Source organism: Pogoniulus pusillus, chromosome 7 (genome assembly GCF_015220805.1).
Source record: "Pogoniulus pusillus isolate bPogPus1 chromosome 7, bPogPus1.pri, whole genome shotgun sequence".
Classification (NCBI taxonomy): Eukaryota; Metazoa; Chordata; class Aves; order Piciformes; family Lybiidae; genus Pogoniulus; species Pogoniulus pusillus.
Genome location: NC_087270.1, coordinates 22,282,124 through 22,307,981, shown reverse-complemented (window position 1 = coordinate 22,307,981; position 25,858 = coordinate 22,282,124). Strand labels below are relative to the sequence as shown.

Genomic DNA, 25,858 nt, shown 5'->3' with positions numbered 1-25,858 from the left:
CAGGCTGGCCAGAGAGGTGGGCAGAGTCACCATCCTCAGGGGTGTTCAGGAAAAGTGTGGACATGGCACCTTGAGATATGGTTTAATGGCCATAGTGCTGTCAGGCTGATGGCTGGACTTGATCTTGGAGGTCTTTCCCAAGTGAAACAATTCCATGAATCTTTACTTTTCACACTGTATTAGTGCAACAAAATGCAGCTGAATTTTATGGCTAAGCTCTATTGACTGCTATCACTGTCTGACTTTCTAAAACCACTGTTTTTTTTTTAATACAGTGCTTTCAGCTCATTTAGATGGTCATACAAGAGGGGAGATTGTTTAAGTCCTTTATTACAAAGATCCAAAGTCATGGTTACCATTTACATACACCATTTACAAATTATTCACAAAGGATATAACATATGCAAGGACTGACAGCTTACTTCAGCATAAACTGGGGATGGGACAGTGCAGTTTTTTCCCTGCTTTATTTACTGGAAGAAAATATATGGATTTTGTTGTCTGGATATGTTAAACACTGATATAGTGTTTAGGTAGCACCTTTAGTCATAACCATGCAAACACTTACATGCTGATCTTCATGTGCAAGGGTGCAGTGCATGTAAGAACATGGCATTGGGATCTGCACTCTTCACACTGCAGTGTCAGTTGGTCAGAAATCCTGTTGATTTTGGTATGATACAGTAGTCAGACTTGAAAAAGTGGATTTCTAGGATTTCACTGATGTGAGTAATGCATCATTGAAACAGAAATGGGGAGATTGGTATCAGAACTCTAAGAAGTAAATAAAGTATGGCTGATGTTTCTTTCTAGAATACTACACGATCTTAACATAGATATTATCCATGTTGTTAGATGTCTTTGATGCCACATCTGATTTATTGGTTTTTCCTTCATTCAGGTGAGCACATTTTATACCATTTCCTAAAGCTATTTCAGAGAAAATTAACAGCAAAGAATGCTGGTTGGAAAAATTTGGTTCATTAGCAAATTTCACAGAGTATCTTACAGCACTTAACAAAAGGGAAAATGAGTTTCCAAATTCCTTGGTATGAAAGCACAATACCAACAGTGCAGTAGCTGCCACTTATCTAAACCTACTAATATCCATAATTTGCAGGTTTTGCTGTCCACTGGGATGGTGTGTACAACAAAATGCTCAAAGGAGCAGACTAATCAAGGAGCAAACACAAACATAAATACAGAAATCACTGACCTGATGTTGCTTCCAAATTCTAAGCGTAAAGCAAAACACTTCACAAAAGTTGTCTAGTGGAACCATTGAGTGGAAATAATCCAAATATAACAGTATTATGATGGTATGAATTTCTACCCAGCTAGCAAATACTCCTTACCATGAAGTTTTCAGTACTCTCAAAGTGACAGAGAAAGAAAGCTGCAGATGTCATGGTAAACTTAAAATACAGTAATAGGCAAATATTTTAGTGGCACCACCTGTATGTACAATGTAGTTGTTGAAACCTTATGGAACAAAGCAGTGTTACAGGATGCCTTTGTTAAGGCTTCTTGCTGGTTTGAAAAGGTAGCTTTTTCCTCAGGGAAAGTCCAGCAGTATCATTTTTAGCTCTCTTCAGTGGAAGGTCTCTTTATTGATCCACATAAGACTGCGTGTTTCGTTTGGTTTGCATTCGTACTCAATGCTGCCAAAACTGTTTCCCCACTGGCAATGGTCTCGTTTGTGGTAGTTGTAGAATTTGACTTGCCAGACTGTTTCAAAAACACCAATGTCATTAAACTGCAAGGAAGAGGAAATATCAGTGTTAGCAAATGGATTCTTTTGTTTTTCTGCCTTAAAGAGAAACAACGCTCCTATGAAACTGTGGAATGTGAAACAGCTGATGCAAGAGTCGCTGTTCTTCAAGTCAATAATACCTTCTTTAGCATCATTTTATGCTTAGATATACATAAAATGTGAAGGATTGGGTGCTCCAACTGCTGTCTTCCTGCACTGGGAAAGGCAAGCGAGGAAAAATGTTGGAGTTCCCATATGGATAATGTTACTAACAGCAAGAATCAAAGCTATGAGTACATAGCAGTAGTTGGCCCAAAGTGGCTTGTACATACTGTAGATCATGTAGCCAGGGACCTGTAGTGATACAGGCCTTCACTTGACCTTTATACTCATACCTAGAGGCTGCAGATTGGATTGGGAAGATGCCTCCTTCTGTGCAGTCTGAAATCAGTAACATGCCTCTGTTTCATAACCTTGTATTTGCAGTTTCTTGACTGAGATGTGCTGCAATTAGACCACTTACTCCTTCCCAGGGAACCCTTTCTGCATTTTACATGAAACTGAGATGAAAGAAGTTCTTTGTGTGTTTCTGTAGTTGCTGGTTGTACTGTGGTAGTGCAGCTTTTCAGGCTTAGCTGTGAATAACAGAAGCTAGGCATGTCTAATACAAGTGTTTAACGCAATACAGGAGGAGTGAGACACTGACTAAGTTGTCTGATAGTGCTTGTCACTTTGAAGTGAGCAAGGCTATGGCTATAGTGACTTCTGTAGAATACTGTGCTGTTTCCAGTTCTGGTATCCCCAGCAGAAAAAGGACATTGAACTGTTGGAGGAGGTCCAGAGGAAGACCATGAAGATGGTCAGAGGGCGGCAGCGCCTCCTCTGTGGGGATAGGCTGCAAGAGTTGGGGCTGTTCAGCCTGGGGAAGAGGGAAGCCTTACAGCATCCTTCCCGTACCTGAAGGGGGCCGACAAGAAAGCTGGGAAAGGACTTTTTACAAGGGCTTGTAGTGGTAAAATGAATGACAATGAATTTAAGATGGAAGAGGGGAGATTTAGACTGGATATTAGGAAGAAATTATTTACAGGGAGGATGGTGAGACACTGGAACAGGTCACCCATAGAAGCTGTGGATGCCACCTCTCTGGAGGTGTTCAAAGCCAGGTTGGATGAGGCCTTGAGCAACCTGGTGTAGTGGGAAGTGTCCCTGCCCATGGCAAGGAAGTTTGAGCTAGATGATCTTTAAGGTCCCTTCCAACCCAAATCATTTTGTGATTCTATGAAAATCTCCTTCTAAGCCACTGCCAGCCATCCTTAACACATCAGAAAAACTTTGTGAGTAAAGCCTTCAAGGGTAGTTTATGATTCCAGTTACAGTGATCATGTAAAATTCAAGTTCCTGCACCCTGAGACCTTGAAGAGGTTGAAGGGTGGGTGTGAAGCCTGTGTGTATTTCTGTTGAGCCCAGTATTGTGGCTTGTTGTGTTATACTATTAGAAGATACTAGATCATGGATTCAGCACTACCAAACAGCACTGTTCTTGACTTTTTTTTTTCCTTTTAAACATTTCCATCACTCACTTCAGTGACAGCTTCTTCACCTGACTATTTTCTATTCCTGTCATGTGCCTGGGAGCTGACCTTTGCTCATCTGCCTAGTACAATCACACTTGCAAAGGCAGTGTGAAAGCCATTTTTATCACAGTTTTATCACAACTCTTCCTCAGCTGCAAGCAGATCCTTCTGTACCCAGTTTTCTCAGAAGGACATGAATTAGTTTCTTTTTTTAAAATTCAAGATGTAGCTTATAAGCTGCTGCTACATAATGGACGTTGCCTCAAACCTTCCCCCAGCCTGTTGTGGTAGCTTCAATTTAGCCTTGACAGCAGCAGAAGTGGAAGATTTTTATTTGGCTCCAGTTCCAAGTATTACTTTTAAGGAATATCTTGAATATTTCTGCTATTTCCTTTAACAGAGAATCAAGTGTACAGGCTATTTTATCTCTCCCAGCAACTAAAACCTTAATTAAGGATTTTGGGGTTTATTAATCATCTTTGGTAGTAATCCTGATATAATGTAAGATAATTAAGGTTGAGCAGATTGTATATGACTGTGCACATTCCACAAAGAGAAACAGAGAGGAGCATCAGCCATCCCCAGTGTGGAAACTGAGGAAGAAAAGGCATTTTTAATAGCATTTGTAGAGGGCAATATAGCATAGGAGCAGCAATTAATTTCCTTTAATTTCATGAAAGATCCGAATTTCACCAAGATAACAAATTCTGTCTTCTTTCAGTGACCCAGTTTTCTGAGCTACCCTGAGTAGTTTGATGGCTGTGCATTTCCAGGAGAAGGAAAGAATTAATTACAGAGCTTTTCCACTACCATGTGCCTCCTCCCCTAACCCAGTACTTAGCAGATGTAGCAGCTCTGTGGCATAATGAGCATACTGAAATCTCAGAGCTCCCCTGAATTCCCGTGGCTCCTGCAGCTGAATCCTTGCTCCTTCACTGGGCACATATACAGCCTTCCACAGGAAGGAAGGCTGACCCTGCTCTGTAGGTCAGGTTTAGAAGGCTATTTCCCTGTCTGCTCTTCTCTGTCATCTAGTGTGTGACCTGCCTTAGGTCATCCTGCTTTGGCAAGGGAGTTGAGCTCAGTGATCTAGGGAAGTCCCTTACAACCCCTGCCATTCTATGATCATGCCTGAATTTGCACACTAGGACGATTTGATGGCTATTCATTACTAGGAGTAGAGGCCTAGCAGATTCTTTATTCAATCTCAGTTTAGTCTCACAAAAGACTAAAATGAGACCCAAAAATAGGGTTCTATCTGAGTTTACATCATTTGCTGGAGAGTTTAGGAGTTTCTGAATAATGCACATAATTGAGCATTCAGGTAATGCAAATGCATCCTCAGATTCTGCAATTCAGAAACAAGATTGTTGTTGGAGATGTATAAACTATGTCTGTAACAGGCCAGATGTCTAAAGTAGGAGCTCAAAAGATTATTTGTTTAAAATTTCAAAGCAGATGTGAAATAAATTCCTATGGACCTTTATGGATCTTCTGTATTTCAGGCATTGATTGGCAGTGTCAGACCAGTTTTTAGTGGGTCTGTTTCTAAGGTGAGTTCAGATTTTATGCCTTAATTAGTGTGCTTATCTCTGTAGAATGCATCAGGATCCTGTCTGTTCTAGAAAAGGAAATGGATGCAGAAGCTCCTCCTGGTTGAAGGAAACAGGAAAATTTAAAGCTGTATGCATCAAGCCCAGTTTTGAGAATTCAGGAAGTAGGTGCTGGAAACAGTTTTCAGATGGGGATTTATCTGTTATGGCTCTGTCTAGCTAAGCAGCTAAATGATGAGTTAAATGTAAATCCCTCTTGAGTTGCCTATGTTTAATACCTAAAAGTATCAAGTGTGGACACCTAAGTCTACTGAAGAACCTCTCTATCAAGATCAGATCCTAAAAAGGGTTCAGGACCTGCTTAATGCTTGAAAATCCTATTAGCTTCATGGTTGATATCCCAGGATTTGACTTTTAAAAGCAACAAATATTGTGGCTGCTCATTCTAATGCCACAACAAACTATCTCAGAGTTTGTATCTGAAAATCAAACCCTCCTTAATTTTCCTGGAATTGCTTCATTTGTGCTTTGCCTTCATTTTCTCCATAATAAAACTTAAACTTGCAAGTTCTCAAGGGTTCACAACACTGCTACACTTCAGGGTAAAGGTGGCAATCAACCCAGGAGTGCATTAGTCAAGGCACCTGAGGTTTTTGTGGAGAGCTGCCCTTTCACCTCCTGGTAGGCAAATACTGTAAAGTACAACTGCAGTGCCCAGCAGTGGCATCCAGCAGCCCAGATCTGCTCATTGAAAACCCAACTGGGTGTTGGGTTTGCTTGGGCATTGGAAGGAAATGATTGTATATGGAAGAGGCTAACATGGACAAATACTTCAAGCTGGTCTTACTAGCCTAAGATTATGAAGTGGTAACTGGGATGTGGGTCTCCAAAATTTAGTTATACGTGCTGTCACTGGTAAAAAACTCCAAGTGGAGGTGTTACAGTTCTTTTTCAGGAGATGATTACCATACTAAATTATGACACCAGAAAAATAGTGAAGGAAAAGATCAAGACTAAATCTTGTATGCAGTAAACAAATCACAGGATATTACACTTGATCTTAGTCAAAAGGCTGAGAAATGTTGGGGCAATCCCAAGCACCAATATAGGCTGGGCAGTGATTGGCTTGAGATCAGTCCAGAGGAGAGGGATTTGGGGGTGCTGGTGGATGAGAAGCTCAACATGAACCACCAGTGCACACTTGCAGCCCAGAAAGCCATCCAGATCCTGGTCTGCATCAAGAGAAGTGTGGCCAGCAGGTTGAGGGAGATGATTCTCCTCCTCTACTCCGATCTGGTGAGACCTCACCTGGAGTACTGTATCCAGTTTTGGAGGCCCTGTTGCAAGAAAGATCTGGACATGCTGGAACATGTCCAGAGAAGGGCCACAAAGATGATCAGAGAGCTAGAGCAACTCTCCTATGAAGAAAGACTGAGAGAGTTGGGGCTATTTAGTCTGGAGAAGAGGAGGAGAAGCCTAGAGAATAGACCTTATTGTGGCCTTCCAGTGTCTGAAGGAGGCTACCAGAAAGGTGGGGAGGGATTTTTTTGTGATGCTGGGTAGTGATAAGACTAGAGGGAATGGAGCGAAAATCGAAGTGGGTAGATTCAGATTTGACATCAGGAAGAAGTTCTTCGCCGTGAGGGTGGTGAGATACTGGAAAGGGTTGCTCAGTGAGGTGGTGGAAGCCTCATCCCCGAAGGTCTTTAAGGCCAGGCTGGATGTGGCTCTGAGCACTCTGATCTAGTGTGAGGTGTTCTTGCCCATGGCAGGGAGGTTGGAACTAGATGACCCTTTAGACCCTGACAATTCTATGATTCTGTGATAATGTAAAAAAAAAAACAAACCTGAGATCTGGTGGCCTTGACAAGGTCCTCAACTTGTACAAACTGGAACAGAGGCTTACTGTCCCATTTTTGGTACATGAGGTATATTATAAACAGTAGAAATCACTCACAACTGGAATAAGGGAGAGGGAAACCCCAAACAACCAAACCAAAGCCTGAACAAAACGAATCTCCCTCTGCACCCCACCCAAAGAGCACTGTGGAAATCTGCCTCCTGCTGTTCCTGTCTTCTATCAGCCCTGCAGATTTTGTCATCTCACTTAGGGCCATGGCTTTTACCAGTTCTGGTCCTTGGACCTTCTCTAAAGGGTTGGGGTGAGGAGCCACTTGAATAAGAACTTAGGGTTGTGGATGCAGATATAATGTACTAATAGCAGCATATGGATAAAGAAAGGGAGGAGACAGTCTTTGAGGGAGGGTGTGTGTGGTTCTATATGCTTACAGTCTCTGGTAGGCCCTGCAGCACCCTGCACGTGACAAATCAAAAGGGAGAGTAATCACCCTTTGTGCTTAGGGAGTACCCTGCTTGGAAAGCAGGGCTTGTGTTTTCCAGCTATGCTCTGACCAGCAGTCTTGCTGGCACAAAGCAAAGAGGAGGCAGCATCTGTGATCAGACTTTGCTCTGAAATATTCCACCTGCACAATTGCTTCTTTTGCCCTTCCTTGTCATCTTAGGCCAGGCTAGGAGGACCACATACCTGCATATTGACCTGGATGGGCTGTCTCTCCCCACTCTTGGTATGGGGCACCCCTTCTGTGTCATAGATGCCTGTATAAGAGGCCACCTGTGCATCCCTTGATTTCTCTTCCAGTGGAACATTGACACCCCCGATGCCCATTGTCCTGCAAAGAGATGGGATGCAATCTTTCAGTAGCAGGTCCTCTTCCCTGGCAGCTTAGAACCAGCATGTGGGCTGGCCATCTCTATGCGGGGGGATGCTTCCAGGATTTTAGGAGACCCATGGGTGCTGCTGACTCACTGGGGCTCCTGAGAAATGTCGGGGCTCTGCAGTCACCCAGGCTAGAAAGAAAAGGCAGGAGGGATGTGATCTCGAGTAGCCGGGGGGGAGGTTAGTGGAATCTCTTCTCCTAGGCTGCTTTCCACCCAGAGCCGGCTCTCCATCTGCATCCCCCACCCGTGCTGCTCTCTGCCATGCTGCGGCGAGGCTTGGCCGTGGTGCCTCCTGGACACGGCTTCTTCCCTCTGCCTGCAGCACGAAGGGCAGGGAAGGAGGGAGAAAAAGGGCTGGACATGAAAGGCTCCGAGAGAAGGTGGGGAGGGAGAGTGAATGAAGCGGCTCCTAAACGCGGCCTCTCCCGAGCCAGCTGAGCAAAGCACTGGAAACAGCTGGCCAGAGATTCAGAAATGGGGCCACCAAAGCAACGGGCGGGGAGAGCGAGAAATCACGGAAACCCTGCGCTGTCAGCCTGCCAGGAAAACATATTAAACCTCTAAAAATAAAGCAGCGGCGAGGGGAGGGGAGGGCCGGGAGAGCCGCGCCGAGCCGGGAGCCTGCACTTACGTGGCCTGGACGGTACCGGGCCGGAGGGACACCTCGATCTTGTACTTGGCTCCGGTCAGCAGCTTGATGGTGCGGTTCTGGCCGAAGCGCTGCCCATCCACCTTGAAATAGACCGCCCCGTCGTTGGGCTGGATCTTGAGGGAGACGCTGATTTTCACGAGGCCGGGGATGTCGCCCATCGCTTGTCGCCGGGGAGGGGCTGCGGGCGCTGTGCTCGTCTCGCCCCCTCCGCGGATAGGCGGCTGAGCCGGGAAAGAAGAGCGAGGCTGCGAGGCAGAGGAAGAGGAGGAGGGAGGAGGAAGAGGAGGGGCTGCCGGATCCCAGCCAGCTGAGCCCTGCCCAAAAGCAGCGGATGACAGATTTGGGATTTTTCCCTCCCAGTAATCGCCGTGCAGCATCTGGGCGGCAGCTGCCCTCCCCACCCCCAGTCTCCCGGGTTGGGGGACATTTGTGCAGCTGCTCAGATTGCAGCCGGTTTCCAGGCAGTTAATCCGGCTCCGATTACTGCAGCCTTAATCTGGCCCTTCGGCCCGAGGGGAAGCACGGGTTGCCCGGGCCGGGCCGAGCCGTGCCGAGCGAGCGCCGCTGCCTGCGGTCAGCACTACGGACAGCGTTACAGGCTCCTCCGCGCCCCGCGGGGCTGCTCCGGCGGCGGACAGCGCCTCGAAGGGCTCTTCAGGGAGGGCTTCCCCTTCGGCGCTCCCTGCGAGCCCCTCACCGAGGCCAGTCGCGTCGAAGTGTTCCCTGCGAGCCCCCTCCCGCGGGCTGATCCATCCTTCTGTGGCGCGCTAAAGCATCTGCGTAGCGACTCGCAGGAGCTGGAGCTGCCCAAGAAGGTCGGAAAGAAAATACATGTTTGTGCCTCTTCTGTCCCTTTTCTCTCCCCTTGTATGGCAAAATCTTTCTGTAAGACACCGGCTTAGTCTGAGGGTCGGTTTCTTGCTTCCTGAAGTCAGCAGTCAGTGTCGATATTTGAGTCAGGGTTTCTGATGTTAAAAATAACTTTATTGCTGTCTTTTGGTAGTAAAACATTCCATTGCAATTGAAATATCAGATCAGAATCTCATTTTTTAAAGTCTATCACCACTCTTTACCTTTGGCTGGTACCGTTTCTTCAAGGAGAAAGGTCTTTGAAACTCGAAGTTGCACCATAAACAAGAGGAAATGGCCTGAAGCTGTGCCAGGGAAGTTCTAGATATCAGGAAAAAAAATCTTCACTAAAATCCTGGTCAGGCTTTGGAACAGGCTGCCCAGGGAGGTGGTGGAGTCACCATCCCTGGAGGTGTTCAAGAAATGTGTGAACATGGCACTTTGGGACATGGTTTAATGGGCATGGTGGTCTCAGGTTTGTGATTGGACTCAATGATCTTACTGAAACAATTCTATGATTCTGTAATCCCACTCTCTACAGGTCCCATTCCCCTCTACTAGTTAGAGATTGCAGGTTCTGCATCCTTTCCATTCTTTTTCATTTGTTCTTGTTTGTTGTTGCAATTTGTTATAGCTGCCACAGGACTTGACCACAAGATATGTCATTTTTGTTTGATTAGGCATTATGACAAAGTTAATGATTTTGTTAGAACTTTACAGGTACAAGTTGCACTGGACCTGACTTTTCCTTCAGAGTGCACACATGGTAGTAAAATGTATTGATAAGCAAGATGGAAGATGTAATATTACTGAGCTGCATTTCTTCATGCCTGCAAGTGTTTGTCTTGATTGGGTATTTAGCTGAAAGTAGGCTTCATAATGTGTCCATCCAGCCAAATTTCCACAAAGATAAGAACAGGGCATGATCCCTGCCTCTCAGAACTGTGCATGTGATGAGTTTCAGCCTGTCTAGTTCTTCCTGTGAATGATGAGGTGGTGATATTGACAACATGAATGTACGAGAAGAATCTTTAGGGCTTGGTGGGTCACCTAAGGATCTCGTATTGTCAAAGGGCACCAACCAAAGAATAATCAAGTAATAAATTGCAAGAGCAGAAGAAGACCACATGTGCCTTTCTTCCTTTATTTTTTTTTTTTTGCTTGTTGCAAGAGAATTCTCATCTTTTTGTTGTATTCTGATGAAACCGCTGCACTTTTTGGCGTGATGAAAGTTTTGCTTGCAGCAATTCCCATGTCTCTAATTTAAAATGCAATTCAGTAGGAAATCACAAGGTTTGACACCTGGGGAATCCAATAGTATCACTTAAAGTGGTGTGTGAAGAATAATGGCGATTGCCAGGGATCGGTTTTACTCACCTCATGGGCCAGACATATCATGTTGTAGTAAATGGTGTGTGGCTGAAGACATTGATTGCAATTAGTTTCCCAAGTACATGAGAGGTCAGATCTATAATGAGGGTTTTTTCCCTTATTACTTCTGCCTGAACGATCATCTTTCTCTGCACATAGCTCAGGCTATGACCTTATTCCAGATCACTATGATAAACAGTGGCAAACATGAGGGAGAGCTGAAAAAAAAGCATCACATTATGGATTATGCATGCATAGGCTGAGTAACTCTTTTGCCATGTGGAAATGAAATGTGGTGAGAGAAGAAGCTTTATGAAGAAGGGATTTTAAAAGTAGGCATTGCCTTTCTTTTTTTCCATCTGATAACTTTGTATGCTTTAGTACATTTGTTTATTGGATCCTGCCAGATGTGCTTTATCAATGGAGATCAAGGGGAGGAGTTGCCTGTGCTAAGTCTTTCTGGTATTAGTTTTGTTGCAGCCCACCTTAATGGCCCTGGCCAGCTGCACCTGGTACCTTTACCCACACCTCTGTCCATCAGCCCAATTTCAGCTCAGCCCTGGGTTTCTGCTCCTTTCCTGAGTTATGCTTAGGAGTTCTGATCTCCAGCCATGGATGATGCTGATTTTGGCCTGCTCAGTTGACTATCTGGCTTGACCTCCACCCATGCCCTTAGAGGTACCTGATACTGTGGGCTGCCCTCTCACTGAGGGTGGTGGGATGGGCTTTAGCTAGAGAAACCCATGCCCTTCCAGTCTCTACAGGGATTTTCTGAGGGGCTCAGCCCTCAGGTTGCTGCATGATTGCCTACTACTAGTTGCTTGAGATTCTGGAGGGACCGAAATACCAGTGGGAAGGAGACAGTGTGGATTTACCAGGAGCACAGGGCAAATGTGCTGACTTTTACAGGATTCAAAGCTAAATAGATCAGCACAGGACAAGAGCCTGTTTCTCCTAAACTGCAGCAGTAATTTACTTCCAGGAATCAAGAGATAAATTTATATCCATTCCTCCAGTTCTCTCCACCTACATTTGAGGGGTAGGGACTGGAATCCTTAATGTCTTCTATGTTCCAGTTTGTAGCTATTATTCCTTGTCTTATTGTTGCGGACCTCCAAAAAGAAACTGGAAGGTGATCTTCATGTGATAACCATAGAATCATAGAATGGTTTGGGTTGGAAAGGGCCTTAAAGATCATCCAGTTCCAACCCTTGTGCCATGGGCAGGACACCTTTCCCTAAACCAGGTTGCTCAAGGCCCTGTCCAGCCTGGCCTTGAAGACCTCCATGTAGGGGGCATCAACAACCTCCCTAATATGTCACCTGCATAATCTTCTCAGTGTTACCATTAATGCAGACTTTCCCACTTCCAGTTAATGTACTACTCTCACTGCATAGCTCCACAGTAATTAAATACATAAACCATGTCTTCAGGTCAGAATAAGATGGTTCATTTATCATGGCCAATCGCAGCATTTAGATTCCAAGGTAATATGGACAACACCTGTTCATGCTTGCCCTCTTTGGTTCCTTTCTTAACACTCCCAAAATGGGAAATGTTCCATTTTGGGTTTGGTTTTTTTTAAGAAGTGGATGCTAAGCCACAGTATCTCCTATGCTAAAAATAGCTCTATGTGTGCTTCCATATGAAGTGAATTGTGCTGAGACTTGCACCTGCCAACTCTGGGTTTCATGCTGTCATTTCTTCCAGGCCTCTGCCTCTGTTCAGAAGTGAGAAGGGATTTTACTGAGTTTGAAGCTGGACTTCCTCACCCTTGTAAACCACTTGTGTATATTCTTCTTTTCCCAAGCAGACAGTCATTTTGATTTAAATTCCCTTGGAAATGCATCTCGATTTGCTGGGAAGATGCATATTTATGGAGAGCTCACATGCTCTGCTACAGATGGAGCAGGCTTATGGCCTTCACAGTGCAGCAAGCATGTGAGGGCTAGTAGAGCGAGCAGTGAAGCTGATGTAACAAGCTGAAAACCACCTGTCTTCCTTGTAGCTGGTACTTTTATTTGCAAAGATGTGCTTCCAGTTTGCCCAGCCATCTCTCAGCTAGTTCCTCTGCTCAGATAAGTGTGGTTCATAACTATATGTGTATATATATATATGATAATGCTTGTGGGAGTGGGCTCTGAAGTAGCAGGAAAACCTCAGAATTTTCTGAGGAGAGGTAGCAGCAAGACCTCCTGCACTCACCAGTAAACTGAGCTAGGATGTCCAGTTCTGTGGTAGATGGTGCAGTTGTGGTAAATGTTGCTAATCCAGCATCATGCAGCTTTACCTGCTTCAGACAGAATTAGGCACAACAAGGTAAGTTCCAGCAGGTTTCCACAATGCAGCTTACTTTCTCCTTCTGCCAGACAAAGTTCTGTCCTTCCCTCTGTGAAGATCTAGAACCACAGAATCGTTTAGGTTGGAAAAAACCTTTAAGATTATCAAGTCCAACCCAGCACCACTAAGTTTACCCCTAAACCATGTCCCTCAGCACCACATGTACCCAGCTTTTAAAACTCTTCAGGGATGGGGACGCTACCACTCCCCTGAGCAGCCTAGTCCAGGGCTTGACAACCCTTTGGGGAAGAAATTATCTGTAATGTCCAACCTAAACCACCTCTGGCATAACCTGAGGCTGTTTCCTCTAGCTATTTCTCTCTCTTGTGCCTGGTGCTGCTTTTTAGGAATGGTTGCACAAGGAAGATGTGAATCAGCAGTCCAGCCTGTTCTTGCCACCTGCCATGGCTACTGTATGGTTAAGGACCAATTTGCTTCTTCTGAATGGTTTAGCTTATCAGGACTTTTCTGCATGGGGGAAGATGAAGTGCTGATTCCTCTTTGGTGAGGTGTGATAAATGAAACCAAACCTCAGTGTTTAAAGGATTGTTCCAGATATGTGAGGTGTTAAGGGCAAAGGAACAGCTGGGCTTTGAAGATGAAATAGGAATAATACAGGGCACCAAAGTGCTATAGAAAGAGCTGCTTCCAGCTAGTATTGGATAGAGGTAATTTGACGCTTTGACACTGAGTTGCTTAAGTAGCTAATGGTAAATTCTGGAGTCATTGGCTTGGTGCCACTGTGTTTAGAATTGCATTTCCCACCCTCAAGGGTAAAAGAGAAGCTGAGCTTTGGTGAAATTGTGGAGTCAGCATGCTTTTCTGAAAGGTCATGTTAAACCATTTCGTAGTGTAAGGTCATGTAGATGTTCTTCTGAGGAGGATCCCTCCCTGGACATTGCGTATCACAAATTTATTGTGTAGGGCCCTGTCATCCTGACTCAGCACAAACACTGAATCAGCAGGAGCAGATGAGCAAGAAAACCTTGGGAAAGGCTGCCTGCAGGGAGGAAAATGCTGGCAGATTTTTTTGTCGTTGTTCCCCACAAGCCCATCCAGCTGGGGAAGGAATTTCTTTTCCTCAGGTGTGAGGGGCAGCAGGGCAGATAGACGGAAGAGCTAACTGTGAGCCGATTCTTGGTCTCCAATGCTCACCTTGGGTTCTGTAGCATTATGGCTGCAAGACAACTATTAAAAGCATAGTTTGGCTTCCAGCTGTGCAGTGAAAGGTCTTTCATTTGAGTTGACATTGTCTGTGACCTGTATTTTTGGATTTTCTAATCTAAGGGGGGAAAGAAGTGTACTTTTCCCATATAGGATAGCTGGAACCACTGGAATAAAAGGGAAGAGAAGGGAATTATTCACCTTCTTAAAACAAAAGGCATTGCAAACAACAATAACAAAAAAAAACACACAGAGGGAGTCTGACAAGTTTGTCAGTCCATCAAGCACCATTCAGAAGCACATGGGAGATGAAGGGAGCCATCACAGAAATATGACATGGAAATTCAGTTAGATCACCTTAGCTCTAGAATGCATCCTCAGTTCACTCCAGGCCTTGGGACTGGTAGGCACATTCTTTGCTGTAAATACAACACAGCTTTTTATCCTTTTTTATTGTTAAGGTTTTGCTTTCAGCTCAATTTCCAAGGAGCATGAAGCTTTTATTAGCTATATGTGAGTTTCTGTCTCTCTTTTGGCTGATGCCAAGTACACTTGACAGCCAGAGAATTGGAAAGCATGAATTGAATCTTTGATATGCAGTCTGCCTAATGGATGATTGGCTTGGCCTCAGCAACTAGGGGCTTTAATAGCAATCAGACTCTCATAACAGCATCACAGTATGGTAGGAGTTGGAAGGAATCTCTGGAGATTGAATCCAACCCTCCTGCCAAGGGACGTTCACCTTCATGATTTACATGAGCACAGAAACAATGTACTGAGAAGTTGTAGGTTCTAGGAACAGAACCCAAACAGGCCAATAATGCATAAAATCACCACATAAGAGTGTGCTCTGGGCAGAACACACTGCCAAGTGTAGAACCTGAAGGCCCAGGCTGGCCAGAGGGATGGTAGGTGCTCCATCCCTGGAACCATTCCAAGTCATGTTGTTTGTTGCTCTGAATAACCTGCTTGAATTGAAAATGATCCTGCTTCGCTGAAGGGGGAATTGGTCTGGATGACCTTGAAGGGTCCTTTCAAATGTGAAGCATTGTGTGATCCTGTGACAGTCCTCTGAAGAGGATGCTGGGCAGTCATTGAAGCAACAGCTAGTTGAGAAAGATCTGGAAAGGTGAAATCTCAAGTCAGACAGTGAAGAGGAACTCATACAGTGAAGGTAAGCAGAGAGAGAGCAGATTCTCATCTGTAGGAGAACCACTGAACAGGCATGAGTGAGGAATGGCTAGGGAAAGTCTCTGAGGGCTTTTCTAGCCTTCTCATCCTCTGTCACAAACTTTCTCAGAACTCTGTACTTCCAGGTAAAGGTTGAGACAAAGTGCCCAATGGAGATCAGGAGTTTCTAGCTGTGGAAAAAGTCCTTCTTTGGGGGTCTTTACAAGTTGCAGAGATGTCAGAGTAACCCAAGGCTCACAGAATCACAAAATGTATCAGGATGGAAGGGATCCACAAAGGTCAACTTTTCCAACCACCCTGCAGTGAGCAGGGACATCTCCAACTAGATCAGGTTGCTCAAGGCCACATAGGGTTTGAACTTGAATGTGAATGTCTCCAGGGATGGGGCCTTAACCGCCTCTCTGAGCAACATGTTACAGTATTTCACCACCCTCATTATGAAGAACTTCTTACTGATGTCCAACCTAAATCTACTCCTTTCCAGCTTAAATCCATTCCCCCTCATCCTATCACTAGAAGTCCTTGTAAAAAGTCCCTCCCCAGCATCTCTGTAGCCCCCTTCAGGCAGTGGGAGGCTGCTATAAGGCTTCTCTAACCCATCTCTTCTCCACTCTGAACAGCCCCAACTCCCACAGCCTGTCCCTGTAGGTATTCCTACCCCCTGATGATCTTTGGCTGTCCTCTAGACATGCTGTAACAGTTCTACATTATTCTTTTGCTAGAGGTCCCGGAGCTGGGCACAGTAGTCCAGGTAAGGTTTCTTGAGAGCAGAGTAGAGCCACAGAATCACCTCTCTCAATCTGCTGGCCACACTTGTGATGTAGCTTAGACTCAACCCTTGCCTGCATGGGCTCAGCTGTAGAAATGGTTTAGAGTCTTGTACACAGGAGAACATTTTGCTCTGGGCAATGCAGCAGCCTCCATGTTGCCTCTGATATACCACCTCTCTTCCTTCTGTGAAGAAGAATTGTGACTGTGGCATATACCAACTTTGGAAAAACAAATTGGTTTTGCCTTATCTTTTAGCAGCTACAGCCAAATGAGCTCTGCAGCAAGGGAAAGATGCTCATAGAAACTGGCATTCTGCAATGCTGTATGTAACGTGCTGGTCTAAGCCATTTATGCCTGTTGGACAGATGATCACTTTGGCAGGTCTCAGCAGATCTCCCAAACCTGATCAAGTCGGGTAAATAGATTTCTTGTATCAGCAGAGGGCGCATGGTCATTAACCAGCATGCTGCCGGGTCCCAAGTGCTACCCCACTGCCAGCCAGAGGATAGGCTCAAGTGGCAGCAGCAGTGGGTTGGATGCCTGTCATGGGATCCAAGCAGCAACATGCTCCACCACCCTGTTTGTAGTTGTGCCAGAGTGCACAGATTTACAGGTAATAGAATCATAGAATGGTTTGGGTTGGAAGGGACCTTAAAGGTCATCTACTTCCAACTCCCTGCCATGGGCAGGGACACCTCCCACTAGCCCAGGTTGCTCAAGGCCTTGCCCAGACTGGCCTTAAACACTTCCAGGGAGGGGATATCTGCAACCTACTTGGGCAACCTTTTCTAGTGTCTCACCACCCTTCCTGTAAAGAATTTCTTCCTAATCTCCAGTCTAAATCTGCCCTCCCCAAGCTCAAATCCATTCCCCCTCTTCCTATCACTACAGACTCTTCTAAAAAGTCCTGCCCCAGACCTCTTGTAGTCCCCCGTTCAGGTACTGGAAGGCTCCCCAGAGCTTTTTCTTCTCCAGGCTGAACACCTCCAATTCCCTCGGCCTGTCTCCGTATGGGACATGCTCCAATCTGTGCTAGTTTGAAGCTAGCTAGAATGTTTTGGTGAGAAGAACTAGATCATAGGCTGTGAAAGGAAAAGAGTGGTGATGTCTACCCCCCTCAGAGTCTTGCTGAAGAAACGAAAACATTAGATAACACTCTGGCCATTTTGTCTCACACTCTGCCTTGGGCTGCTGACTGAGCTTCATCTCTCTAACACACACCCTCCACTCACCTTTTCTTCTTAACCTCTTGGCCGAACCTCTGTTCTTCCTTGGGGTTAGGGTAAGGTTGAGAGGGGCAGGGGGAAGGTGCAGGGGTGGTTGAGAGCCCCTCCTGGGGAGTCAGGTTTCTGGGAGGGGAGTTGTGTTTCTGTATTACCTTTTACCATGTACATTTCTGTATATACTGTAAATATCTGCTTTATATTGTGCTAGCTGTAAATAAATTGCTTCATTTATATTCCCAGAGCTGGCTGAGACTAGTCTGGGTGATTTCTAAAGTGTGGGGGGAACAGGGAACACCCAAACCATCATACAGTCCTCTGATTATCTTTGTGGCCCTCCTCCAGACCTACTGCAACAGTCCAATGTCCTTCTTAGGCAGATGCCCCCAGAACTGGATGCAGTGCTCCAGGTGGGGTCTCATCAGAGCAGATCAGAGGGGGAGAATCACTTCACTCATCCTTCTGGTCACTGCTTCTCCGAGACTGAGCACTGGAATACTTGTTTAATTTCACAGGACTCTGTCATCAGGACTGGCTGTGTTTGACAGGGCAGAGCATTGCTTCAGGCCGTTACTTGTTCGGTCAGAGGCAAGCTATAAATACGCAGTGCTTCTGTGTTTCCCTATCTCTCACACTGTAAGAGGAAATAGGCTTGTTTTCATGTGATTAGCAGGCAGAGGAACTTGTGTAAATGACACAGCTGTAGTGTTAAAACACCAGCACCCAGAGCTTGCTGCCAGAGAAACGTTACTGCCAGTACTGCTAGCCCTGCCAGCACTGCTAGCCCTGCCAGCAGGAGTGCCTGGGTCATGGAGCGCCAGCCGATGCGCATCAGGGAGGGCTACTTGGTTAAGAAGGTAAGTGGGCAGTCAGGGCCTTGAGTGCAAGGAGCAGCTAGCTCCAAACAGGTTGGGAGGGTGTAGGGAAACATACTTTGCTTTCTGTTATTAAAAAATGATTTTTTTAGGTTTTTTTTTCCAAAAGGAAAGGCAAAAGAACAGAATTCCTTTAGCAGTGAAGCACTGTGCTGTTAATGATTATAGGGGCACTTACTAGCAGTTGTATCTTGTCAGAGTGCTACCTAAGGCATTTTGCACACATCTCAGAGGTACCCTTGGATCAAAATGCTTGTATTTTTATTAAGTAAACTAATGAACCCTTAGTGAGATCTCGGCAAAGGTGCTGGTTGTCAGCCAGTGTGTGCCCACAGCATCCTGGCCTCTGTAAGCAATAGTGTGGCCAGCAGGAGTAGGGTAGTGATCATGTCCCTGTACTCAGCACTGCTCAGGCTGTACCTTGAATACTGGATTCGCTTTTGGGCCCTTCATTGCAAGAAAGGCATTGAGGTGCTGGAACATGTCCAGAGAAGGCCAACCAAGCCAGTCAAGGGTCTGGAGAACAGGTTTTGTGAAGAGCAGCTGAGGAAACTCGAGTTGTTTGGTCTGGAGAAGAGGAGACTGAGAGGAGACCTCATTCCTCTCTACAACTCCCTGAATGGAAGTTGAAGTGAAGTGGGTGTTGGTCTCTTTTTCCTTGTCTCAGGTGACAAATTGAGAGGAAAAGGCCTGAAACACTGCCAGGGGAGGTTTAGGTTAGATATTAGGAAAAAAATATCTACTGAATGAGTGGTCAAGCACCAGGACAGGCTGCCCAGGGAGGTGGTGGAATCACTGTCCCTGGTGGTGTTCAAGAAACATGTGTGGAGATGGCACTTTGGACGATAGTTTTATGGTCGTTGTGGTGTTGGGTTGACAGTTGATCCCAGTGAACTTAAAGGTACCTTCCAACCAAAGCAATTCTATGATAAAGTAAACACAAAGCTGAAGTGATACTGTCATGAAGGAGGACAGAGCTAAATTCCTGCTGTGCAGACTGCAGAACTCTGGCCAGATGTATAGAGCAGAGAGGCTCATGGTTTATATTCCTCTGATGGGGAAATGGCTGGGAACTTAGACACTGAGACCATCCCAAACTGTGCCTGGCTGGGTATTCCAGGGAGAAGATACATACAGATTTACCAGTGTGAGTTTCTCATATTCCTGTGGGTGCTAGGTCCCCAGAAAGTCTCCATGTGCTGAAGCTGCTACTGGATGTTGCTGCAATGGCATTGGGGAAGTGGGAATTGGGCCACTTTCCTAGAACAGTCTCAAGGTGGCTCTGCTTTTTACAGAAGTGAGCTTACGTTGGTGGTGAGGAGAAACAGTATGACAGAGTAAGGGCTAGAGGGCAAAAGAAGTGGAAATTACTCATCAGAGTACTAGGTGTTTGTTACATCAGTCAGGCTGCTGGGATTTCCACAGCCAGAACTTCCAGCAAGGATGAGCATCCTTCTGATTAACTTCACCTGCTGATTATATATATCCTTCTCTTCTCCTTTATGCCTGTAAAGTGAAACCAAGGGTTATTAAAGGACAGATTTCAAAAGAAAACTTCAGTCAACTCACATGTGGTACCCAGATGAGACTTTGTTGTGGTTCCTTTTGTAGCTGGGTTTCCAGAAAAGTCCCAGGCAATGGGGGTAGGTAGGTAGTATTCTTTCCAACAACAGCTGCAGAGGAGAGAGATGATAAATCTAAGTCTGTTTGTGACAGAAAGAGCAAGGGAAGCTACTGGTTTTTAAGCATGGAGCCTACAAATGCTGGCTGTGCTTTGGTGACTGTTCAGAAGAGCTGTTGGTATTCAGCATATCTAAATGTTCCTTTGATGAGCAGTAAGTCCCTTGGCTATCTGGGATTGTGACCATTTTATGAATCTGGGTGCAGGCAGGACCAGAGAGGTCATCCAGCTTAGAGTGCAACAGTCTTAGTAATTCTAGGAGTTAATCATACTTGACACAGAGCACTAAGAGGTTCACCTCTGAGTCCCTAAGTTTTGCTTTGTGTTCCACTCTATGTAGGGTTTGGCTCTGTCTTTATTTTTGTATTTCTTGCATCTAACAGCTGTGTTTCAAAAATAGGAAGTAAAAGCTTTTAGAATGAGGCATCTCAGTTCCTCACCACAGCAGTTGGAGATTTACAGCCTTGGGCCCTTAATCTTACAGTTTGTTCTTAGATGTCTGGAACTCCTCTGAGGTGTGTGCTTTGTTATTGGACCCCCAGGCCTCGACAGCTAACTGTTTTGTGGCATCAAGTCCTAAATACAGCACAGGATGGCCAAGTTAATGAGGCAATACACCTGTGCTAGCTCACGTTCTCACAGAAGTCACAGAATCACAGAAACCTCCAGGTTGGAAAAGCCCCTCAGGATCACCAAGTCCAACCTATAATCCTACTCTACAAGATCCACCTTAAACCATATCCCTAAGCACCACATCCAAATGACCCTTAAACACATGCGGGGTGGATGACTCAACGACCTCCCTGGGCAGCTCATTCCAGTGCCTGACCACTCTCTCTGTGAAAAACTTTTTCCTAATTTCTAATCTAAACCTATCCAGTCTCAGCTTGAGGCCATTCCCCCTTGTTCTGTCTCCAGTTACCTGTCAGAAGAGACCACCACCAGCCTCTCCGGAATGTCCCTTCAGGTACTTGAGGACTGTTCCTAATATTGCCAGTATGTCGTCTTGTTGACTAACTTGACACTGAAAATAAGCATCTACAGTCACAGGCTGTATGATTCTGGAAAACTCATGGCTGAGGTGACTACAAGGGGAAATCAATGGGTGGTCAGAAGAATAACAACGGTGGTTTTCAACTGCATAGTAACATGCTGGGGGAGCTGGAGTTGTTTAGCCTGGAGAAGAGGAGGCTCAGGGGGGACCTCATTGCTGTCTACAACTACCTGAAGGGACATTGTAGCCAGGTGGGAGGTGGCCTCTTCTCCCAGGCAACGAGCAATAGAACAAGGGGACACAGTCTCAAGTTGTGCTGGGGTAGGTATAGGCTGGATATGAGGAGGAAGTTTTTGCCAGAGAGAGTGATTGGCATTGGAATGGGCTGCCCAGGGAGGTGGTGGAGTCACTGTCCCTGGAGGTGTTCAAGAAAAGCCTGGATGAGGCACTTAGTGCCATGGTCTAGCTGACTGGCTAGGGCTGGGTGCTAGGTTGGACTGGATGATCTTGGAGGTCTCTTCCAACCTGGTTGATTCTATGATTCTATGCTTGTAGTATATTCCAATTGAGGCCCTAACTATAGCTATTGCAGTGTCAGTCACTCTCTGGAAGGTCATTTCTTCAGTATCTACCATGAACATGATATACACAGTGATGTATTGATGCAGGGCAGCATGTTTAATACCTGGAAGCCAATGTGGGTTGTGCTCTTAGAAGATGGAATTGAATTCTACAAGCGGAAGGCTGACAGCAGCCCCAAAGGGATGGTCCCACTCAAAGGAAGCTCTATCAACAGCCCCTGCCAAGACTTTGGCAAAAGAATGGTGAGTACTTTATTCTTTTATATAACAGTCATTGACAGTGGACTTAGACTCCTGGAGGCACTGAAGGGGCAAAAGGCTAGTGGTCACAAATTCCTTACACCTCATGAGGACTCTCGCTTGTCTCAGAAGGTCACATGCAGGCTTGGGCTTGTGTAGCACTTGAAAGGTGTGACTGCTTAGGAAAAGTACAGGATGCTTCAAGAAGAGCAATTCAGAAAGTGACTAGGTTTTATTTTATTTTGTTAAATCTGAGTCTGTCAGGGAGCAGAACTAAATTAGATTTCTGTGGGGACACTTAGCAGCTGAATGGTGTGACTGCTGTGTTGAATATAAATCTGGCTGCCACAGAATAAAGGTGTGGGCAACTTTCATGAGCAGTAGAAACATTTCTTTCTTGTCAAAGAACAACTGGCTTGTTGAAATTGGAAGGAGATAAATGCTGTGATACAATTAAAGCTGTAATTCCAAAACTTTTTATTGCCATTTGGTAACTACCCAAGCCCACACACTTTGCATTCATGTAATCTGTATTAGTTGCCCACGACATTGTTACTTGTGGGGCTTTTGCAAGGGACTAAGAGTCAGTTCTAAACTCGAAGAGCAAAAACTGAAGCTCATTTAGAGAAAGTGGTTCAAATGTTGCCTATACATTTGGGATCTCTGTAGCAAGTCTCTAGTGGTGGTCTCCAGGGCTCACTACCTGAGCCAGTTCTATTTCATATCTTTATCAGTGATCTGGAAAAGGGGATTGAGAGCATCCTCAGGAAGTTTGAGGATGCCACTAAATTGAGTGGGAGCGCTGATCTGCTTGAGGGTAGGAAGACTTTGCAAAGAGATCTGGACAGGCTGGGTCAATGGGACAAGGTCAATTGCATGAGGTTTAACAAAGCCATCCAGAGCTGGCTGCTGTTCTTCTCTCTCTCTAGATATTGGGAATTGTCTGCAGGAGGCTGTATTATGAATGTCTGGAAGGGAAATTGCATGATCATGCATTCCTACCCCATGCCCAGCATAGGTTTTTTTATTCCCATCCTGGCAAGGGTGCTTGTCCAAGTGATTCAGAAGGGTTTGAGACTGACTACTGGTCAAGCCTATTTACACTTCCTTATTGCTAACAGCTCCTTCCTGGGTCACCCTTGGGCATGGCCGAGCAATCTTCAATATCTGTAGCTTCATATCTGTCTGGGTTGGTCCCTTCAACAGGGAGGACAGAAGAGACTATTGCCTGGGCTCCCACTTCCTTGACCAGTTGACCCAAGGCCCTGAAGTCTCTCTTTATAGCCTTTATTTTTTTTCTTCCAAGGTCATCATAGCCCATCAGGAAGCTTAGCAATGGGTAGTGATCTGTGGGCTGTACCAGGGAGGGAAGCCTTCTTATTATATCCTTGATCTGGGCCCCTGATAGACAGCAGACCGCCCTTTGGAGTGGGTCAGGTCTGCATATTGGGCCTTCTATCCTTAATGTCTGTAGCTTCATATCTGACCTTCTGCTTCAGCCAGCATGGTTGCGTGCATTGTCTAAGGACTGGGAGCATTGGGCTCTACATCTTTTGCAGACCTTGAAAGGTGGAGCACGAAGCAGGAACATTAAATAACAAAATAAAGGGACAGAAGTTAAGCCTTTGCACACATTTGGTGTGCAGATATGAAACCATGTTCTGACATTATCTAATTAGTAAGCCTCAGCATAGGCACTCCATGCTCAATACATGGGGAGAAGGGTACTACATTCACAGCTGTCACAGACCCTACAATACAATGACAGAAGTTAAGTTTTTCTCACAAAGAATTCATTTCCAAACAGTTTTAGGGGCAGTTTCATGAATGGTTTATGGTGGTGGTGGTGGTTGGATTTTCTCACTTTTAACTCTCAGAGAGGCACTGACATCAGTATCAGTCCACAGCAGTTGCTTGGAAGTGTCTTGGGTTTTTTTGCTTTTAACTTTCAGAGAGGCACTGACATCAGTATCAGTCCACAGTAGCTTGGAAGTGTCAGTAGCATATTTAACAATCACAGAGTGGTAGGGGTTGGAAGGGACCTCCAGACATCATCGAGTCCAATCTCCCTGCCAAATCAGGATCACCTAGAGCAGGTCACACAGGAATGTATCCAGACAGGAAAAAAAATGTTGAAAAGATGATTCACCAGCTCATGTTGATTCAACAAATTAGACAGAGAGGCAGATATCTACTAAGATCCTCTTCTGTCCAAAAGGTTGCTTGGAGATGTACCAGTTTAAAGAAGATGCATTACATCTTTAGGCAGTGAAGGGCAGTGAAATCTTTGAGGATCATTCCTCTGGCTGCAGTGAGTTTGCATGATGCTTCATTTCACATTATGAGCTTTTATCATAAGTTTTACATTAGCTTTCACTTTAGCTGCTGGAGCCTTTTCTGAGAGAAAATAGAGAAAAAAGGAAGGATCTCAGACCTGGTGCTTGAGGCACACAAAGCATCTTTCCATAGGTAAGACTTGATGCAGTTTGCTGACATCAATGGAAGCAATCTAAATGACTTCAGCAGGTGTTAGAACAGATCTTCCTCATTTAGTTGATGAGATTGTTCTGCAAGTCCGTGAACCAATAGCCCTGGAGCCATATTTTCTCTTAAAATTTGCACTGTTCAGGCAATCAAAAACTGCAACATGCTTCTTCATTTGAGCAATGCCATCATTGCTCTACTTTGTTCTTGTAATTTGTTCTTACTGGGATTGTTCTTACAGGTAGTTACTGCCCAGTATGATTAAACCTAAGTTTCTACATGAATTCCTTGAAAAGGTACTGTCTTGATATTGGTATCTTACAGCTTTCCTGCACTGCTGAATCCAGTGTCTCTGCATTCTGTCATTCATTTTCATTGGCTATATGCCAAAACATAAGTTCTGCATTAAGTTCTGCTTACCTTAAATTCTACCTGCTTTTAAGTTCGACCTCCCCCAGGCTGGTTCTACCTCCTCTGGACTGGTTCTACATCCCCCAGGCTGCTTCTTCCACTTAAGAGAGTTATTGTGATTCTTAGTGCTCTGGGTACATTTACTTTGTATGCCCAGAAATTAAAGTACATTTTAGGACAAGAGTTTGGTAGAGAGAAAAATGGGATAATTCTCATGAGGTCAGTTTTAAGACTAGGCTCACTTGGGCCCAGTTTGGAGCAGGGACTATTGAGTCATGAGCAGACTTTTCTATTTGGTTAGATTTCAGCTTGTGTATCCGCATCAGGGCCTAGCTTGAAAACTCAGGGTCTATCAGCAGCACATGTCTTTACTACATCAATTGCAAAAAGCACATGCTGAGGGGAAAGGAAGCAATCCTGGATTTGTTGAATGCATTTATAGATTTTATTTCCAACTGCAAACACCACTCTTCAATGCTCTTGATCTGAAGTTTCATCACTGCTTAACGTGGTGCTAATTCTGCTGTACTTGGGTTTTCTCTGTTCTCCCTGTGGCTTTCCTGGGGATAGCATTATCACATATGGATGCTCATGGTCAGATAAATCTGTCCTAACTTGAACTATCTAGAATGTTGGAATTTAGTTCAGTCTGATGGTCTGATTTTGTCAAAAGCACAATCAGATGTGCATCATCAAAGAGAGATTTGGTCACTCCTAGGACTTAAGACAACCTCTTCACCATAGAATCATAGAATCAACCAGGTTGTAAGAGACCTCCAAGATCATCCAGTCCAACCTAGCACCCAGCCCTAGCCAGTCAACTAGACCATGGCACCGAGTGCCTCGTCCAGTCTTTTCTTGAACACCTCCAGGGACGGTGCCTCCACCACCTCCCTGGGCAGCCCATTCCAATGGCAATCACTCTCTCTGGCAAGAACTTCCTCCTAACATCCAGCCTATACTTTCCCTGGCACAACTTGAGACTGTGTCCCCTTGTTCTGTTGCTAGTTGCCTGGGAGAAAAGGCCAACCCCACCTGGCTACAATGTCCCATCAGGTAGTTGTAGACAGCAATGAGGTCCCCCCTGAGCCTCCTCTTCTCCAGGCTAAACAACAAATTCAGAGGAAGCCTGGATGTCCGTCTTAGTCACCTAGCTTTCTAAAAGCTGAAGTTAAGAGACATCTTTCCCAGTCTGTGTACTGGAAATGAAAACTCTCTTTTGTCTTTGTTACTTTTTTTTAGCATTTCACTGTTTCTCAGCTCTTCATCTTTATGAATGCTGATTTATTTTTTTCCTTTGGTAAAAGCTTGTTTTAATGCTTTGATGCTTCATTCTGTTAAGCTGCTGTGTGAGCATGACTCTTGGAAACTGGGATTTAGAGAGAGATGTTTGCTTTCCACATGCACCATTC

General features: G+C 45.2%; 2 protein-coding genes across 3 annotated transcripts in view; one reads left to right on the top strand and one right to left on the bottom strand.

The window, feature by feature from the left end:
- Positions 1 to 25,858, top strand: part of PLEK (pleckstrin) — a 73,796-nt gene that overhangs the window by 35,007 nt on the left and 12,931 nt on the right. Inside the window, exons 1-2 of one of the 2 annotated variants that reach the window (XM_064146201.1) lie at positions 17,937 to 18,037; positions 21,399 to 21,554. In XM_064146201.1, coding sequence (XP_064002271.1) covers positions 17,990 to 18,037; positions 21,399 to 21,554 — 204 coding nt within the window. In that variant the 5' untranslated portion in view covers positions 17,937 to 17,989. Of the gene's footprint in view, positions 1 to 17,936; positions 18,038 to 21,398; positions 21,555 to 25,858 lie in introns of those variants that run through there. The other variant, XM_064146202.1, reaches the window with a different exon arrangement.
- Positions 313 to 8,549, bottom strand: CNRIP1 (cannabinoid receptor interacting protein 1). Its single transcript, XM_064146203.1, has 3 exons — positions 8,251 to 8,549; positions 7,426 to 7,570; positions 313 to 1,756 (listed from the first exon to the last, which is right to left on the bottom strand). The coding sequence occupies exons 1-3, from the start codon at positions 8,427 to 8,429 to the stop codon at positions 1,592 to 1,594; spliced, it is 489 nt and encodes a 162-aa protein (XP_064002273.1). The 5' UTR covers positions 8,430 to 8,549; the 3' UTR covers positions 313 to 1,591.